This window comes from Oncorhynchus kisutch, unplaced genomic scaffold (assembly GCF_002021735.2).
Source record: "Oncorhynchus kisutch isolate 150728-3 unplaced genomic scaffold, Okis_V2 scaffold1326, whole genome shotgun sequence".
Taxonomy (NCBI): Eukaryota; Metazoa; Chordata; class Actinopteri; order Salmoniformes; family Salmonidae; genus Oncorhynchus; species Oncorhynchus kisutch.
Genome location: NW_022263271.1, coordinates 34903 through 55536, shown reverse-complemented (window position 1 = coordinate 55536; position 20634 = coordinate 34903). Strand labels below are relative to the sequence as shown.

Genomic DNA, 20634 nt, shown 5'->3' with positions numbered 1-20634 from the left:
TTTAGATAACAAACCGCCGGTCGTTGTAACGTCGTCCCCCCCAAAAAACAATATTATGTTGCGTTGATTCCGCTTTTTCCGGTGCCGCAGTGCAGCAGCTGGTGCAGTGGTCGCGCGTCCCCGGGTTGCTTAGCGACAGAAGGGCCCTTTTCGTATAAATCAAATAAAAAATATATTTTGTATCCATCAGGTGGGTCACCACGTGTTTTTTGTCCCCCCCCCCCCCAACTTTCCACAAATGTATTCAAAGCAAACTGAATAGACATATTGTTAAATTGACATATTACACAAGTTGAGATATCTACCCCTCTTGGACATCATGCATTTCATTAGGCGTCTGTCGAGCTTCTCAACTGATTTACAAGATGTAGAATGTAATAACATATAGATCTATATGTTATCATTGCATTTGAACTAACGTCTTTGTCCAGATACTGTAGGAAAATGATAATTCCACATCTTAGTTGTCCTCCTCTTCCTCATCCCCGTCCTCCACTGCAACAAGCCTTGGTGTGTAAACCACGTGTTTAACCTTGTTATAATGGACGCATTACATTTTCAAAACAATTAACATCCAATGATTTAACCGGTTTAGTTTTATTTAAGTTACCAATTCATTTGCCATTGTAATGTGTATAATACGTTTTTCATTTCTTAGTAAGAAAAAGCCAAAGGCCCCTTTTCAGGTTTTGAAAATGTTTATTTCCAAAATAATTGTATTTACATAATTACAGTTTTTCAGGAGAGTGAGGACTTAAAATGCCACTGAAACACCAAGATGAGGACTGGCTATTTCAGTTCTTACAGATGCATTCAACAAAACTTCTTGATTTAATACATCTTGATATTGGATAGTTCAATTTTTCAAGTTCAAAACTTCACTTTGAATATTTAGGAAATTTTTACAGAACATTCAAGATATAGTTTGGACCATTCCCAAATTTCAAACATTTTACAACCATATTAACACCGATTTAAAACCAAGTCAATCCTTCCATTAGAACCAAATCTGAACCTTGATAGTAATTTATCCATAGAAATAGTCTCCCAAGTCAATGTTGACATAATAGGTGGACTGGTAGACATTGAGTGTACCCATGCCTAGGTCTTAAAATATTCCCATCTTCAACCTAGACCCATTGCCAGGAAGTACAAGTAGGAAGTGTACCCATGCCTAGGTCTTAAAATATTCCCATCTTCAACCTAGACCCATGCCAGGAAGTACAAGTAGGAAGTGTACCCTTGAATTGGGACTGTGACGTCAACTGACAATACAAAAACAATACATGCCATTGTATGAGCCACATCATTTGAATAAAATGTTTCACATTACCGTGGCAACCCAGCAGTTGATAGAACATTCCAAAATACCATGGAAACGATTGAGTCACAATCAGGCAGCCATTGTGAGTGTACCAGTCAAATGACCAGGGTTAGAGCTTCTATTCCTATGAATTTATCTTTCAATATCAAACCAACGACATTAACTTGGAACAAAACGGTGAAACATAATATTATAGCTTTGTCCCGTCAGCATCAAACGATGCAATATTCACATAATCTCTTAGCGTGCTTCATTTGATTTTAATGTACTCATTCACTGTTAATTAAATAAATCTATATCAAAAACATTTAAATATGCATCATTATTGGGCTAAAACGTAGTGTAACCGTACTGACAAGGCTGGTACAGGATAGGTATAGGTTGGTCTAGATAACCACTGACAAGACGGCCAAACCAAGATGGTGTCCTGGAAACACTCATATCTAGATAACGTTCTGGAAACACTCATATCCAGATGTCTGACAGATAACCACTTCTCTTTGATCCAGGTACTCAACACCTCATATACCAACCTCACTAGTTGCTTCCAGGCAGATTAAATGTCAAACCAAAGCCACTGAATCACCTTCTGGACGTAGATCAAGTGTTTCCCCATCACTGGACGTGACCGAGCTCTACAGAACAGCTCATCAACAAGCCACGTACAGCCTCAACGGATGTGTGGGAAAACACTAAGTCAGACATCACAGGTCTATCTTCTCTGGTATGGTGAGCACTGTGCTTGAAGCTGTCGTGGTGCTGGGCAATACACCCAGACCCAGACTGCTGTAACCGGCTGGCGTTTCCCTGTACACGCTCTCCAGCAGCTCCTCTGGGATAGTTCCTGGGACGGCTTCAGCTGGGCCGAGGCCTGAAACCAAGCCTGGGGATACAGTTGGCACTGGGTCCGTAGCCAGGTTAGGCTGTGGGGCTTGAAGGGTGGTGCCCAGTTGGTTCCCTTGCTGGGCCTGAACCTGGGCCAGCCTCTCCAGCTCAGCGTGCTTCCGGCCTCTCCTCTTCCCCAGGACCTTGACGTAGTTGGCAGGTATGAGGCCTGTGGTCTGGCCGTCTACACTGGCCAGCAGCCACCCACGCACCCTGGGTTGATGCTCTGCACACAGGGGAGAGAGAGAGGATATAACATGGTCATTTAGCAGACTTAGTTAACAGGAACACATTCAGTATGTAACCCATATTGAATGGCATTCTGTTGACCTGCCTGCTACAGTGCTAGCTTTCTTCCTCCCAAGGCCTCCAGCACTCTTTCCCCCTGATAACATATATTGTGGTAAGCGCAGTACTTCATTTGTAAATCAGAAGGCGCCGGAACAAAAGTGAGTGCAGAGACAAGGAGGGGGCTCTGAGGTACAAGAGCACATGAGAAAAAAAAGTGGCCAACAATGCAGTAGATATCGGTATGATTTACGCACAGTAGAAAATCAGAAACTCATCGATTTAAGATGTCTTTGGTAATTAACTGATCTAGGCCTACTGCAAAATTAAACAAACTCTAGTAAATCATCTAAGTGTGGAGCCTACCTCCTTGTTATCTCGTCATTGTGGTTTTACCAGGGCTGCAGTCTACGTCAATTCTCCTCTCTCCCCCCTCTCCTTTGAGTCAGAACCCTGACAATGTCGTTTCTCAAGTTTGCGTTACACACACACACAGATATTTCCACCTGCGGTGACATCACAATGGTGACATCACAATGGTGACACTGTAGGAGGGATGGCCTCAGAGAGAACCCAGAGAGTATAATGTTTGCTGTTCATTTTCAATTGTTCATTTCACTTTTGTTTATTATCTATTTCACTTGCTTAGCCAATGCAAAACATGTTTCCAAAGCCAATAAAGCCCCTTGAATAGAGAGAGAGACAGAAAGAGAAAGAGGCAGAAAGAGAGAAAGCGTGGGCTGATGTGAAACATGGTCACCGTACGTGTGTGTGGGGGTGTGACACTTTTGGGCTGTCAAAACCGTTAATGCATGTGTATAGGTATGTGTGTGTGTGGGGGGGGGGGGGGGGGAAGACCTATATCTCTGTGTGTGGATGAGTAGGTCTAAGAGTCTGTGGGTTGTATCTGTGACGTTTCTAACCACCCTATCTAAGCACTAGCTGTGTGTGAGGCTGGGGGAACCTCCCACGTGCCCCATGTCAGAGCCCAAACACTCTGCTACTATGGACTACAGAGAAGGTGTTAAGGGTAGATGTCTTGTAAGATACGCTCTAACGCACTACTGCGCAGCCAAAGCAGGGGGCAGGATAATTAACGAGGAGTCAACTTGATCTCTCTTTGATCGCTCTTCATATCCTATTTACATTGCAAACAGTGACCATTATGTTTCATGCCATGAGGAGTACCTGGCAAGTAGGTTCCAGAATCTAGGCATCCAAAATGAGGTGCCGGATCCTGTTCCTGCAGTCAGGGATTGAAATAAAGGCTTCCTGTCGTCTCCAGAACGATAAATAAAAATAAAATAAAGTGTCTGGGACAGTTCAAAACAGACGTTGGGACAGTTGCCGGGACGATAGGCCAGAAAAATATCAAAATGCATTCAGTGTTTCCATATTAAAATGTTTAAAAACACAAAGACGAGGCTGATGAAACATATCACAGCTTTAAAGTTGATCTACGAATACATTTACATTACAAACACAGCAATGTGTTCACTCGTCTCCCCCATTTACGTCAACGTTCATAAAGTCTATTACAGGAGAACACCGTTCTCAAACGCGCACCTGATGCCAACGGTTTTTAATTTGACCTTTATTGAACTCGGCAAGTCAGTTAAGAACAAATTCTTATTTTCAATGACGGCCTAGGAACAGTGGGTTAACTGCCTTGTTCAGGGGCAGAACGACAGATTTTGTACCTTGTCAGCTCGGGGATTCGAACTTGCAACCTTTCGGTTACTAGTCCAACGCTCTAACCACTAGGCTACCCTCCCTGCCGCGACAGAGATGGATATTCAGCCTAATGGTAGAAAAACGTAAGAAAGGAGGGAATATCTGAAGGTGCAACAACAGGATTGTGTCTCATTGCCTTTGGACAGTAGAATAAGAAATGCTGGTTTCACATATCAGGAAATCTAAGAATGTTTCTGTTGGCTATTAAAAAGGGCTATGGAAAACATCCAGGTTTCAAACAATGATATGGTTCGCTAGGCATCACATATACCAATTATTTAGGTTATGGCAATAATAGAATGTCATTCCAACGTTGGCAAATAGACCCATTAGAATGAGCATTTAAAGATGCTGCATGGTGTGGTGGTTCCTTTCTGGATGATCAAATGAGAAGACAAACACATGTCAGAGTTACACAAACTAAATCTTTATTAGTGAGAGCTTTGCAATAGCTGGTCGACGAATCACCCTCAGGTGAGAAAAGTACAAAGGTCTTCATTAGCTAAGATTACAACCCTTTCAACCTACACGACGAACAGATATATAGAATGGGTCACAAGGTTAAGATTTGTATGAAAGAAACCTATAATTCACAGCAGACAGTATCTGCTGTGAAAACAGTTTATTGTGTAGAAACGAGTATCTGGAGCCATCTCTTCCTGGTACCATATAGAACAGAAGCATTAACTCATGCTCTGGAATGCTCTTTAGGTTTTATCACCCAGAAGACATTGTAAATCTCCTGTCAGTGTTATCTCCCACAGGCCCATCCTCAGTAGAACACACACACACACACACACAATAGTTATAAGAATCCTCTAGTGTTGTATAAAACAACCATTTGATGCAATAAAAAGTATTACAAGATAATCTTGCAATATTCCACCATAGTGGTCAAACCGACATCTGCATTGGCCGTGTAGCATTTACGGTGAAATGGCCTCTGCAGAAGTCAGGGCTTTTATACTTCTTGCACTTCGCTACCTTGGCCGGGGACCTTAATGCAGGCAAACTTAAATCCATTCTACCTCATTTCTACCAGCATGTCAAATGTGCAACCAGACAACAAAATGTAAAAAAATAAAAATAACTTTAGACCTCTACTCGCCCTCCATTGGGCAAATCTGACCATAATTATATCCTCCTGACCCTGCTTACAAGCCAAAACTACAGCAGGGAGGCACAGTGGCTCGCTAAATATGGAAATGGTCAGATGATGCAGATTCTAAGCTACAGGACTGTTTTGCTAGCACAGACTGGAATATGTTCCGGGATTCATCCAATGTCATTGAGGAGTATACCACCTCAGTCACCGGCTTCATCAATAAGTGCATCGATGACAGTCTCCACAGTGACCGTACGTATATATCCCAACCAGAAGCCATGGGTTACAGGCAACTTCCGCACCGAGCTAAAGGCTAGAGCTGCCGCTCTCGAGGAGCGGGACACTAATTCGGGACACTTAAAAACAAATTCTGGTACGCCCTCAGATGAACAAACAGGCAAAGCGTCAATACAGGACTGAGATTGAATCCTACTACACCGGCTCTGATGCGCGTCTGATGTGGCACTGCTTGCCACAGACTACAAAGAGAAACCCAACCACAAGTAGCCCAGTGACGCGAGCCTACCAGACAGGCTAAATGCCTTTTGTGCTTGCTTTGAGGCAAGCAACACTAAGGCATGTATGAGAGCACCAGCTGTTCCGGACAACTGTGTGATCAGGCTCTCCGTAGCCGGTGTGTGTAAGACCATTAAACATTCACAAGGCCGGGGGGCCAGACGGATTACAAGGGCATGTACTCAAAGCATGCACAGACCACCGGAAAGTGTTTTCACTGACATTACAACCCCCTCCCCGACCCCGTATACAACCCCCTCCCCGACCCCGTATACAACCCCCTCCCGACCCCGTATACAACCCCCTCCCGACCCCGTATACAACCCCCTCCCGACCCCGTATACAACCCCGACCCCGTATACAACCCCTCCCCGACCCCGTATACAATGCCTACATGCTGCAAGCAGACCAGTCCCTGTGTCCAAGAACGCAATGGTAACTTGCCTAAATGACCACCGCCCCATAGCACTCACCTCTGTAGCCATGAAATGCTTTGAAAAGCTGGTGAAAAGCACACCAAGACAGTTGTGAAGAGGGCACAAGAGACTGAAAAGATTTAGCATGGGTCCTCAGAAAGTTCTACAGCTGCACCGTCGAGAGCACTGGTTGCAACATAACTACACACAGATCATAAACGTAATGTTAGCTGGCGAGCCAACCGTCTAACGTCAGCTAGCTAGCTAACAGTAAGCTTTAACTTGCAATGAAAACAACTTTGACTAAATTAGAAACTTATATCTGAAACTGTAGCTGGACTCGATCCATATATGTGGATGAACACTTCACGGCAGACTGCAACCCCTCTCATTAAATAAGACGTCCTGTGTCGTTTACCTTGACTACTTTAAGAATTGTATTTGTATTTACAGATGGCATACAACTTCGTTATTAAAGGTACATGAAATTTCACATGTTCGAGACTGCATTTCTGCCCCCCAAAAACAACAATTTCGTTTTTCTTAAAAAAAAAAAAAAGTTTATGATCAAACGTCTCTCCTGTGAAGTAGTGACCCGCGACATACATCTAGTTTCCTGAAACAGGGTCACCTATGGTATTCTAGAGAATATGGCTCTCTCACTGACCTGAACTGAATGCACACTGTAAAAATGTGCAACGCATTTCTGCCTCGCGCTGCAACACGTCCTGTCTGGGTGTTGCAAGTGAAGAGGTGAATGACAGGTTAATTTCTGCCTCGCGCTGCAACACTTCCTGTCTGGGTGTTGCAGGTGAAGAGGTGAATGACAGGTCCGTTTTTAGAAGCGTTGCAACACTTCCTGTCTGGGTGTTGCAGGTGAAGAGGTGAATGACAGGTCCGTTTTTAGAAGCGTTGCAACACTTCCTGTCTGGGTGTTGCAGGTGAAGAGGTGAATGACAGGTCCGTTTTTAGAAGCGTTGCAACACTTCCTGTCTGGGTGTTGCAGGTGAAGAGGTGAATGACAGGTCCGTTTTTAGAAGCGTTCCACACGGGCATAAAAGTTTCATTTACTTGAAACGAAAGTCTACTGAAGTGAGACTTTGCCCTTGTGTTTTCTTGGCTATTTACATTGTTTTGTTCACAAGCTAGGTTGTTATGCTATGTTGGAGTTTCAACTGCTATGGTTGGAGTCCAAACACAAAGTAGACAGCCCTCAGCCATAAACCCTCAGCCTTTGAATGACATTTTACATCGTCACAGCCGAGTGTACCTCAGCTATGTTGCCTAAAATGACACTCTACGAGGCCACCAGAATTTGACACGTGAATACAATTTGCATTGAATTGTGGGTCATATCAACACCCCAAAAGTGATCAAAGTAGTTCACTCGCTCCCTCGAGCTAAATCGATGTCCGAGGGGGTAACGTTTGTGAATTGGACCTCCACATAAGATGACAATCAAACTGCATCTGTTTTCGACAGGGATTCCCCTGAGGGAAAGTGGCTAGCGCGAGGACTGAGTGGGTTTGGACTGCAGCCCTCAACCTCACAGGTACAAACAAGACAAGTCTCATCACCACTGTATTTCCGACTACATCGAGTCGCTGACAGTCGATACCTGCAAAAAAATGAAAATTCTTAAAACCCTTACCTTTATAATAAAATGTTAATCTAATACAACCACCGACCGTTTCCTCCTATCGACTGACAGCGACTAGATGTAGTCAAGAGCTACACTCCGCCCACTCTCGTCTCCGCTCAACTACGTCGATGTTAGGTTACGGACAAACATAGCCGATTCAACTCATCGAAGGCTTGATGACTAGCTAACAAGTTGAATGAGGTGTCCGGGGCTACAATAAAGATTTTAAAAAGGTGAACTGTTGGGAGTAGTGGAGGCCTGGAGTTGAGAAACACTAGGTTAGGGTGCTGGTTGGATTCCCCCTCTCCTCCTAGTTTCTTACCTTTAGGAGCCAGGTTGAGCATGTCTCCAGCATTCAGTGAGAGCTCCTCCTCCGACGCAGCTGTGAAGTCATACTCCGCCCTGGCAACCACATGGTCATCCTCCCCACTAGCCCAGTTGGTGGCTGCATAGGGATTTAATCAATCAAAATGTAATTATATAGTCCTTGTAAGGAATATTAATGAGGTAAAAATGTAAAGACATCCTTTTGGTAAGGTGCTGATTAACGTAACAAACAAAAAATTTATGTAGCACACTCATCTTTCTTATGAGCATACACAGAGCCAGATTAGCAGTGTATGTTCAGATAAACCCTGTGGTTAACAGACAGGCAGTCAGAGAGACAAAGGACATTCAGAAGAGCCCACACACAGACAGTAAGGGGCCTCACCGCTCTCCTCGGGCCCCTGGGCAGAGCTCAGCAGCTTCCAGATGAGATAGGGCCCTCCTAGGACGACGGCCAGAAAAAGGAAGATGGGCCACGACTTAACCGCTCCGGCTCTGGGGTCTTCCATTGCGGCTCCAGCACCTCTGGTCGCCAGAACAGCTCCTTCACTGTCTGCCCACAGATCCTCCACCTCACCGTCCCGCCTCAGCCCCAGCATCCTCTGTATGCGGCGGTACAGGTAGCGCAGGGTGCGCACCAGGGCAAAGGCCGACAGAACCTTGGTAAAGTGCATCCGTAACCGTGTCAGGTGGTTGGCTACATCCAGCACGGCTCGGAAGCTGTTGTAGACGGCCGAGAAGGTGGCGTCCATCATCATGCTGACCGAGGTGAAGGCTTGGACGATGCTCTCGATGGACTGAAAGGCGCCGCGGCTGCTCTCCTCTGCCTGTTGGACAAACCGACTGGGCGCCACGTCTTCACCACCGGTTTGGCCGAAGCGGCTGTAGCCCAGGCTCCCACCAAGGCCCCCACCGAGCCCCCCTCCCATGCCATAGCCACCACTGTAGGGACTGTAGGGGCTGTATGCGCCACCGTAGAGGCTGGAGCTACCATAGGGGTTGTAGGAGGAGCCAGGGAAGGAGCCGTAGGAGGGACGGTAGGACTGGATGGACTGGACAGGGCGAGGGGGGACGGGGGGCACCATGCGGGTCAAGACGGGAGGACCGGCGGGACCAGAGAGGCCGGGGGTGGAGGGACCTGGTGGGGCAAAGTCAGTCGACCTGGTGGATTGGAAAGAGGGGTTATAACTTATAAAACAGTGAACATTCAATTCAATCACGTGTTCGTGTTGTCAAAACGTAATTTATGTTTTATTTTTTTTAACACCTCAAAACTATTCTCCTTTGGTTTCGTAGTTAAAGAGAAGTCTGAGCAATCTAGGAGTGTTGCAATGGGTTACGTCTCTATTAGCTAACCTTAGCTAGATAACAAAACAAACGACATGCCAGTCACAGGTAACGACGTTAGCTAGCTACTAACGTTACAACGTTAACTACATTGGAACTCGGTGGGCACTTTTGGTTGAGTTATTATCCAATAAGAGTCCAATACTAAACTATTGTCAAATATTGAAATCTAGCTAGTTCTGTCCGCTAGGCGAACGCAAAACAACAAGCTCCGACCTAGTTAGGGCCTGGGCCTATATTAGAGGCGAACGCTAGCTAGCTAACTCATACATAGTTAGTCCATAGACAACAACTCGTCAAGTAAGCAATAACTTGTTTACCGATAGTTAACTGGTGCACTCATGGCTGCTCCTGGAATCCGCCTTTCCCACGGTTTAGGAGGAGGCTGCGATGCCATCGTACAAATTGTCTGAAGTTACACCGTTTTTAACCGTTTTCCCTTCACTTCCCCCCGTAGTAACTAGCAAATTGCTACATATCTAGCTCCTTGGCTGGCTCCTGTGTGCCAGACCAAAATAATCGATAAGACGATACGGAAAACGTTTGAAACAATACATAATTGGTTTAAAAGCATAACGCCAGAGAGGATTTCTTTTATAACTCATTTTATATTGTATTTTCATTCTTACTGGGCAAGTTTAACGTCTCTGAAGTCAGCAATTTTGTTGTATCTTTTCGGCGTTGATTAGTAGAGTCTATAATGCTTCGTCTCCATTGCATTATTCCGTTCCAAGTCGTCCCGAGGCTGATGGAGATAAAACTAAAGTATCAAAGATGGGGTGGGACAGTTTTTTCAACGCAACACCATTGGTGTATTTGACTGACAGAACCAATAGTAATACAACATTTACCACATTTATTGTCCATGTCTTTTTTTAAAAACTTTTTTTTAAAACAACAAATCAATTCAGAAAGTACATGAGGGAACACAAGTATATATAGATTATAAACAATGGACAATCGAGCTAGGGGGTACAATATCACATTACAATTACACAAGGACCTTAATAAGGGACATACAAACACTTACAATTCTAACAGCTTTTTTGTTAGCAGAGTATTTAACTGTCTTAAAATACAGTTCAATTTCTTTTTGCAGGGTAAGAAAATTTGTTTTTTTGTTTGTAAATGTACATTTGTTTATATGAAAATTGGCCAAAAGAATAATGAAATTAATTACATAAAAATGTTTCAGCTTATTTCTACCATATGTAAATAATCCAAGCAGAGCATCTCTCCACAATAGTGTAAAATCTTCATAAATGTGTTCAATTATAAATCTACTGATGTCTTGCCACAGTTTTCTTACATGAACACAATGCCAAAAAAAGATGCAACACTGTTTCTGGGTGGTCATTACCAAAGGAGCAATTTGAGTTGATGTTTTCCTTAAACTTCTTCATAGTGGTTGGCAGGATAATATTCATGAATAATTTTAAAGGAAACATCCTTAATTTTGTTAACAAGTAGGTATGTGTGTGTGGCAACATCCAAACCTTTTTTCCAACAGATATGATCAATAAATCCATTCAAATAAGGCATGACAAGGTTCGTATCGCTCTGTTGTTGAATGGACCAAAAGAGAAACAAATCTTTCCTACTGATGAGTCAACAGGGTCAATAGAAGGTAGGCTCTGAGGGTCTTGACACGTTCCTGAATAACAGAGCAACATCTGAGGGAATGGCGTCTAAAACAATGGCAAAATCTTTAGGTGTTACAGGGACCTTGTAAAGTGATAAGAATTCCTTATAACTGAGTAAAAGACCCTCTGCATTTACCAGTTGGTTCACTAATAGGATATTATTTCGGAACCAATATTCTACAAAAAAAGGAAGTATTTTTATACAATATATCCCAATTATTCCATATATAATATCCGTGTGGAGAAAAATGGTGTTTATAAATTAAGGACCATGACAAGAAAACCTGCCGATGAAAAGCAGAAAGTTTCACTGGAATTTTGTCAATATTATAATTGCAAAACAACATGAAGTTAAGGCCACCAAAAGTAGAGAAGACATGATGAAGAATAAAATTCCAGATAGAAGTGGGTCTTCTTAGGAATTGTTTTATCCAATTGATCTTAATAAAATTATTATTTAAAGTTGTTAAGTCCAGAAAATGCAGTCCACCATTCTCATAAGTGTTCATTACAACAGTTTTCCTAATGTAATGGGTACGGTTTCTCCACAGAAAGTTGAAAAGCATCTGGTCTATCTCCTTGCTTATTTTACTGTCAAGATATAAAGATAGAGTGCCATATGTTAGTCTAGAGATACCTTCAGCCTTGGTTATTAGGACTCTACCTTTTAAAGATAAGTCCCTCTGTAGCCATTGATTTAGCTTCTTCTGGGTATTTTTAATAAGAGGGTTAAAATTTAGTAAGCCTCTAGACATTTGATCCTATGTAATGGTTATGCCTAAATATGTATTTTATTGTCCATGTCAAATGATCTCAATCGTTACATAAAAAAATAATTTAAAAAAAGGTCTATTTTTTAAAACTTAGATCATTGTATTATTTATGATATTCTGAATGTCAGACTGCTATTTTACTTTGCTGTTAACGATGCAAAAAAATCGAGACAATTACTAATACTGTCCAGAGAAGTGTTTTGTTTTCCTAGACATTTTAAAAATCAAACAGACATAATTCACATGTAGAAAGAACATTTATGTCAATAAACAGACTGAGCAAACTTGTACAAACATTCAGGAATCTATTCAGGAATCAAATGACAGAGATAAAGAATAAGGGCTTGTTTGGATCGAACCAATTTCAAAGATGGTTTATTTCACTTGACCTTGTTTAAGAAAACAATAAATGGGGTAGTTAAAAAAACAATGATCAAGTTATACATACTGTACATTCACCTTACCTGTCCGCCATTAGAAAACCAATTATGATCAAGTTATACATACTGTACATTCACCTTACCTGTCCGCCATTAGAAAACCAATTATGATCAAGTTATACATACTGTACATTCACCTTACCTGTCCGCCATTAGAAAACCAAACTGATAAACGTTAAAGTGCGTATGAATAGATCGTTATGTGATTTAGTACTGAAATGCCTCCCAAAAAGGCTTTAGAAGGTTGACATGGGGAAAAAAATAATTCTGCCGTTTCAATATCTGATTTACAAAACACACAATGGATAAAGTCAAAGTTGAATCTCTGTCTTATGAAATCATTACATGGGTATATGTCATTCATTGTTTTGAGATCAAGTTCTTTCGCTTTAGGTGAAAAAGGAAACTGATCTAGTTCTTATTCTGACCATAGAACTAGTGAAGTCTTGTAAGATATTCCATTTTCAAAGTTGAAGGGAAACGCTCTGCAGTAAGATTTGTTCTTCAGACTAACATTTATAAGGATAGCTAATAACTCAGCAGCAAGAATGAACAGTAATGGTGAGCTGGGACATCCTTGACGAATTCCTCTCTTCACTCAAATCATTTAGATGTTCCATGTTGAAGAGATACTGAACTATTATTACCATCATATAACATTCCAATCACCTTTGCCCTGTTTTCACCTAAACCTACATATTCCAGTGTTTGTAACATACATAGGTGTTCAATCTTATCAAAAGCTTTATAAAAATAAATTAAATAAAAAATAAAACCATCATCAATCATGTCTGTAATCTAATGGGTTAGATTGAGTATCACTAATAATGTCATGCCCTCTTTCAGTCTGTTATCTATCACGTGGGTGAACACCTTGTCATCTACATTAAGTCATCTACATTAAAGTCACAGGGAGCAGATTGTCTTTATATATCATCTTTACCAGGTTTAGGTATAAGGGTTGTAAACCCTTGTTTCATTGTTGGCATTATACCATAATTTGGTTGTGTGTATCAAGAATGGTCCACCACCCAAAGGACATCCAGCCATCTTGACACAACTGTGGGAAGCACTGGACTCAACATGGGCTAGCAACATTGTGGAACGCCTTCGACACCAACAGATTGAGGCTGTTCTGAAAAAAAGGGGGGGTGTTCTTAATGTTTTGTACACTCAGTGTATATATTTTCTGCGGGGGGGGGCCCTATGCGACAGCTTATGTCGCTTCTGCCTGTAGCCTGCCCTGCGTAAAATCTTTCACTCACAATAACCTTTTTTACTGCTACTACTTTTATCTTCTGTGACTTCCTGCATCTGTGCAGTAGGCTACAGTTATTTATCATACAAATTAAACCAACCTTGCTAAAACACAAACTGTCTGGGTCACTCAGTCCTGGCCTACTACTTACTGGTATCCTCTCATGATCCCTCACCCTTGGCCCATCACCCATGTCACGTTCTGCTCTGCTCCAACCCTGGCAACCTCAACCTGTCTCATAGCCTAGGCAGCCAATACCTGTCTCACTCGCACAGGACATTTCTGATACCCAGCAAAATGGTCTGCCACCACAATTGCAACAAACTACTTTCTCCTCAGGAATTACACACTCATTTGTCCCATGCCCTCTGGCACACTTCTCACATCTAGGAATCTCCCTCCTACACACTGCTGCAACATGAGTGGCCATAACCATTGGCACCTGAAACACAATATGGGGTACGGAACAAACGGTCTCATGAGATAACTAACATCTCCTAGCATGACTTTATTAGGCAAACACTCAATCAAAATTCAAAAGAATAGACATGGTCTCCTCAGTCTCGTGCTCACCACAGGATCTGCTTCTCACCAAACAGCGTGTATCAGACACCAGGGATCCATCTCCCTACTCAAAGCCATGGAGGGATTCTTTAATAAAGCACTGATATTGTATTTGTAATCCATCTGAGCAAGCTTCACTTCACTTCTCTGACATTAACATTGGCTGTAGCATTTTGGTGTCAATAACAGTTTTATTTAAATCGCTTCAGGGCGTTTTTCAGATGTAAAGTAGTATATTTTCAAAACTGTAAGTACAAAACTCTAAACTGAGAAGACTTGTAATACCCCTTGTCTTATGTTCAGATTCTTTGATTGTGCATTCATTCGAGTTGAACACATATTTCACCCCTGAGTCATTCATGAAGAGTTGAACACATATTTCACCCCTGAGTCATTCATGAAGAATTGTCTGTGAAATACCATGAGAGCATCATTTAGTATTTAGCTATAACTTGACACGCAGAATTGGTTTTTACAAACCCTATTTTTAGTATCTGATGGCAGATAATGAGCATGTTGTATGTCCGTCTTCCAGTTTCATTATGATGATAACGGACATACATAGAACCGTCAGATAAAGGGGGTTTGTGGGGGTATTGTAAAGCAGTTGGTTAACGTGTTGGTGTAGCATTGGAGTAGCACAGTGTGTCTATTCCATCGTTCAAGATTCACCTTTTCTATGTGACTTGGCAGCTAATACAGTATCAGCTGTCTCTCTGCTTGTCAACATGAATCAGCTTATAGAGTATCAATGACATTCAGATAATGTGTGGAATATACAGTATCAGCTGTCTCTCTGCTTGGCAACATGAATCAGCTTATAGAGTATCAATGACATTCAGATAATGTGTGGAATATACAGTATCAGCTGTCTCTCTGCTTGGCAACATGAATCAGCTTATAGAGTATCAATGACATTCAGATAATGTGTGGAATATACAGTATCAGCTGTCTCTCTGCTTGGCAACATGAATCAGCTTATAGAGTATCAGCTGTCTCTCTGCTTGGCAGCATGAATCAGCTTACAGAGTATCAATGACATTCAGCTCATGTGTGGAATATATATGATTTAGTTTGAAAACTTCTAACAGAAATGGATGTAAATTGATACATTTATGATGTAAAAATATTGAACGCTACGGTGTTCAGCACATCAAACTATATACGTTAACTAGGCACTCTCATTCATGAATATGCAGATGATATACTCAGCTGGCCCCTCCCAGGATGTTATGTTAACTAGGCACTCTCATTCATGAATATGCAGATGATATACTCAGCTGGCCCCTCCCAGGATGTTATGTTAACTAGGCACTCTCAGCCATGAATATGCAGATGATATACTCAGCCTGCCCCTCCCAGGATGTTATGTTAAACGCTCTACAACAAGGCTTTCTATGTATCCAACAAGCTTTCTCTGCCCTTAACCTTGTGATTACCTGCTTTGTGTGATGTATTGTTGTCTCTTTGTGTTGCCCTTTGTGCCCTTTGTGTTGTTGTCTGTACCCAATAATGTTTGTAACATTTTTTGTGCTGCTACCATGTTGTGCTGCTACCATATTTTGTTGCTACCATGTTGTTGTTATGTTGTGCTTCTACCATATTTTGTTGCTACCATGTTGTTGTTATGTTGTGTTGCTACCATGTTGTTGTTATGTTGTGCTGCTACCATGTTGTGCTTCTACCATATTTTGTTGCTACCATGTTGTTGTCATGTCGTGTTGCTACCATGCTGTGTTGTCATGTGTTGCTGCCTTGCTATGTTGTTGTCTTAGGTCTCTCTTTATGCAGTGTTGTGTTGTCTCTCTTTATGCAGTGTTGTGTTGTCTCTCTTTATGCAGTGTTGTGTTGTCTCTCTTTATGCAGTGTTGTGTTGTCTCTCTTTATGCAGTGTTGTGTTGTCTCTCTTTATGCAGTGTTGTGTTGTCTCTCTTTATGCAGTGTTGTGTTGTCTCTCTTTATGCAGTGTTGTGTTGTCTCTCTTTATGCAGTGTTGTGTTGTCTCTCTTTATGCAGTGTTGTGTTGTCTCTCTTTATGCAGTGTTGTGTTGTCTCTCTTTATGCAGTGTTGTGTTGTCTCTCTTTATGCAGTGTTGTGTTGTCTCTCTTTATGCAGTGTTGTGTTGTCTCTCTTTATGCAGTGTTGTGTTGTCTCTCTTTATGCAGTGTTGTGTTGTCTCTCTTTATGCAGTGTTGTGTTGTCTCTCTTGTTGTGATGTGTGTTTTGTCCTATATTTAAATTGTATCTATTTGTAAAAACAAATTCTCAGGCCCCCTGTCCCGCAGGAGGCCTTTTGGTATGTCGTCATTGTAAATAAGAACTTGTTAACTGACTTGACTAGTTAAATAAAGGTTAAATAAAATAAATACATAATCCTGGTTCAGTAAGCGTATCCATTTAGAGCAGATCAATTAAGTGATAGTTAGATGTATTATTAACAAATGTCAAGAAAATCATATCAAAAGTCAAATGAATATTGCATTTTGAAAAGTGCAATGTGGATTCAAATTGAAAGAGTGATTTGGTGCAGTGAACAAGTGATATTGTGAAATTGTTTGTTGTTACTCAGTCAATTGAAAATGTGCTTAGAGTTTTGAAATGTGAGCCGTTTTGATTATCTATTTAGATTTTTGCCCTTAGAGTTCTGAAAATGTAGAACGTACTTGAGAAAATTTCTCTCCCAGTTGAAAATCACTGAAGTGATTCACTTTTTTTTCTTGAGGATGTCAGTTCCATCAATGATGTGGTTCCATTGCATTATTCCATTTCAGCCAGTAGAGGTCGCCCTGAGGCCGATGGAAATTATACTGAAGTATCAAAGGTGGGGGAGTTTTTTCAACTGGGAGAGAAAATACACAATTTAGATAGAATAACCATTTGTGTATTTGACTGACAGAATCAATACTAAGATTACCCAATTCAAAACATTTGATCAACATTTAGCAGATTTATTGTTGATGTCAAATTATCTCCATAATGTTTCTATAAAACAAGGTCTATTTAAAAAAAATTAAAAAGATCATTGTATTATTTATGGTATTCTGAATGTCAGACTGCGATTTGACTTAGTTTGCTGTAAGCAAAATCAAGACAATACTGTCCAGAGAAGTGTTTTAGTCGTTGTGCAGAAGAGCCATGGTGGTGTGTACAGTAGTTCCCCTTTAAAGGTGCTCCTGTAGAAGTAAAAGCAGAAGTGAGCCATGCAGTGTGTGTGTGGTGCATGAGGTCTGCTTGACTATTGTGAAGAGGAGTGACTGACGCTGTAACCTCAAAGAAAGAAGCACGGCTCTTCTTTACAGCCTAGTGAGACGTATGATGATGTGTCATGTGTGGTTTTAGCAGGTGCCGTTTAATGTCAAAATCAAATAACATTTTATTGGTCATGTAAAACATATTAGCAGATGTTATTGCAGGTGCAGCAGGATGTTTGTGTTCCTAGCTCCAACAGTGCAGTAATACCTAGCTAAATGTTTGTGTTCCTAGCTCCAACAGTGCAGTAATACCTAACTAAATGCTTGTGTTTCTAGCTCCAACAGTGCAGTAATACCTAACTAAATGCTTGTGTTTCTAGCTCCAACAAGGCAACATTGCCTAACTAAATGCTTGTGTTTCTAGCTCCAACAAGGCAACATTGCCTAACTAAATGCTTGTGTTTCTAGCTCCAACAAGGCAACATTGCCTAACTAAATGCTTGTGTTTCTAGCTCCAACAAGGCGACATTGCCTAACTAAATGCTTGTGTTTCTAGCTCCAACAAGGCAACATTGCCTAACTAAATGCTTGTGTTTCTAGCTCCAACAAGGCAACATTGCCTAACTAAATGCTTGTGTTTCTAGCTCCAACAAGGCAACATTGCCTAACTAAATGCTTGTGTTTCTAGCTCCAACAAGGCAACATTGCCTAACTAAATGCTTGTGTTTCTAGCTCCAACAAGGCAACATTGCCTAACTAAATGCTTGTGTTTCTAGCTCCAACAAGGCAACATTGCCTAACTAAATGCTTGTGTTTCTAGCTCCAACAAGGCAACATTGCCTAACTAAATGCTTGTGTTTCTAGCTCCAACAAGGCAACATTGCCTAACTAAATGCTTGTGTTTCTAGCTCCAACAAGGCAACATTGCCTAACTAAATGCTTGTGTTTCTAGCTCCAACAAGGCAACATTGCCTAACTAAATGCTTGTGTTTCTAGCTCCAACAAGGCAACATTGCCTAACTAAATGCTTGTGTTTCTAGCTCCAACAAGGCAACATTGCCTAACTAAATGCTTGTGTTTCTAGCTCCAACAAGGCAACATTGCCTAACTAAATGCTTGTGTTTCTAGCTCCAACAAGGCAACATTGCCTAACTAAATGCTTGTGTTTCTAGCTCCAACAAGGCAACATTGCCTAACTAAATGCTTGTGTTTCTAGCTCCAACAAGGCAACATTGCCTAACTAAATGCTTGTGTTTCTAGCTCCAACAAGGGAACATTGCCTAACTAAATGCTTGTGTTTCTAGCTCCAACAAGGCAACATTGCCTAACTAAATGCTTGTGTTTCTAGCTCCAACAAGGCAACATTGCCTAACTAAATGCTTGTGTTTCTAGCTCCAACAAGGCAACATTGCCTAACTAAATGCTTGTGTTTCTAGCTCCAACAAGGCAACATTGCCTAACTAAATGCTTGTGTTTCTAGCTCCAACAAGGCAACATTGCCTAACTAAATGCTTGTGTTTCTAGCTCCAACAGTCCAATAATACCTAACTAAATGCTTGTGTTTCTAGCTCCAACAAGGCAACATTGCCTAACTAAATGCTTGTGTTTCTAGCTCCAACAAGGCAACATTGCCTAACTAAATGCTTGTGTTTCTAGCTCCAACAAGGCAACATTGCCTAACTAAATGCTTGTGTTTCTAGCTCCAACAAGGCAACATTGCCTAACTAAATGCTTGTGTTTCTAGCTCCAACAAGGCAACATTGCCTAACTAAATGCTTGTGTTTCTAGCTCCAACAAGGCAACATTGCCTAACTAAATGCTTGTGTTTCTAGCTCCAACAAGGGAACATTGCCTAACTAAATGCTTGTGTTTCTAGCTCCAACAAGGCAACATTGCCTAACTAAATGCTTGTGTTTCTAGCTCCAACAAGGCAACATTGCCTAACTAAATGCTTGTGTTTCTAGCTCCAACAAGGCAACATTGCCTAACTAAATGCTTGTGTTTCTAGCTCCAACAAGGCAACATTGCCTAACTAAATGCTTGTGTTTCTAGCTCCAACAAGGCAACATTGCCTAACTAAATGCTTGTGTTTCTAGCTCCAACAGTCCAATAATACCTAACTAAATGCTTGTGTTTCTAGCTCCAACAAGGCAACATTGCCTAACTAAATGCTTGTGTTTCTAGCTCCAACAAGGGAACATTGCCTAACTAAATGCTTGTGTTTCTAGCTCCAACAAGGCAACATTGCCTAACTAAATGCTTGTGTTTCTAGCTCCAACAAGGCAACATTGCCTAACTAAATGCTTGTGTTTCTAGCTCCAACAAGGCAACATTGCCTAACTAAATGCTTGTGTTTCTAGCTCCAACAAGGCAACATTGCCTAACTAAATGCTTGTGTTTCTAGCTCCAACAAGGGAACATTGCCTAACTAAATGCTTGTGTTTCTAGCTCCAACAAGGCAACATTGCCTAACTAAATGCTTGTGTTTCTAGCTCCAACAAGGCAACATTGCCTAACTAAATGCTTGTGTTTCTAGCTCCAACAAGGCAACATTGCCTAACTAAATGCTTGTGTTTCTAGCTCCAACAAGGCAACATTGCCTAACTAAATGCTTGTGTTTCTAGCTCCAACAGTCCAATAATACCTAACTAAATGCTTGTGTTTCTAGCTCCAACAAGGCAACATTGCCTAACTAAATGCTTGTGTTTCTAGCTCCAACAAGGCAACATTGCCTAACTAAATGCTTGTGTTTCTAGCTCCAACAGGCAACATTGCCTAACTAAATGCTTGTGTTTCTAGCTCCAACAAGGCAACATTGCCTAACTAAATGCTTGTGTTTCTAGCTCCAACAAGGCAACATTAGCCTAACTAAATGCTTGTGTTTCTAGCTCCAACAAGGCAACATTGCCTAACTAAATGCTTGTGTTTCTAGCTCCAACAAGGCAACATTGCCTAACTAAATGCTTGTGTTTCTAGCTCCAACAAGGCAACATTGCCTAACTAAATGCTTGTGTTTCTAGCTCCAACAAGGCAACATTGCCTAACTAAATGCTTGTGTTTCTAGCTCCAACAAGGCAACATTGCCTAACTAAATGCTTGTGTTTCTAGCTCCAACAAGGCAACATTGCCTAACTAAATGCTTGTGTTTCTAGCTCCAACAAGGCAACATTGCCTAACTAA

General features: G+C 41.4%; 1 protein-coding gene across 3 annotated transcripts; it reads right to left on the bottom strand.

Annotated features, from left to right (window-relative positions):
• Positions 1-679: 679 nt before the first annotated feature.
• LOC109876346 (peroxisomal membrane protein PEX13-like) lies at positions 680-10323 on the bottom strand. Of its 3 annotated transcripts, XR_004208210.1 has the most exons (5): positions 9905-10089; positions 8623-9398; positions 8233-8355; positions 1204-2435; positions 680-1130 (listed from the first exon to the last, which is right to left on the bottom strand). XR_004208210.1 is itself a non-coding variant. In XM_031818293.1 (4 exons), exons 2-4 carry the CDS (start codon positions 9320-9322, stop codon positions 2029-2031), a joined length of 1230 nt encoding a protein of 409 aa, XP_031674153.1. In that variant the 5' UTR covers positions 9323-9398; positions 10214-10323; the 3' UTR covers positions 680-2028. The 3 variants fall into 3 exon arrangements, 2 of the variants coding, with proteins under 2 accessions (XP_031674153.1, XP_031674152.1); XM_031818293.1 differs by lacking the exon at positions 9905-10089 and adding an exon at positions 10214-10323 and having other exon boundaries at positions 680-2435; XM_031818292.1 differs by having other exon boundaries at positions 680-2435; positions 9905-10100.
• Positions 10324-20634: the final 10311 nt, after the last annotated feature.

Bases quoted from the DNA above. Each gene is read 5' to 3' on its own strand.
- LOC109876346 (XM_031818292.1), bottom strand. From the start codon at position 9,981: ATGGCATCGCAGCCTCCTCCTAAACCGTGGGAAAGGCGGATTCCAGGA. The intron at 9,399-9,904 runs GTAAACAAGTTA...CCAATCCACCAG, and splicing joins AGTGCACCAGTTAACTATCG to GTCGACTGACTTTGCCCCAC. The intron at 2,436-8,232 runs GTAAGAAACTAG...CCCTGTGTGCAG, and splicing joins GCTCAACCTGGCTCCTAAAG to AGCATCAACCCAGGGTGCGT.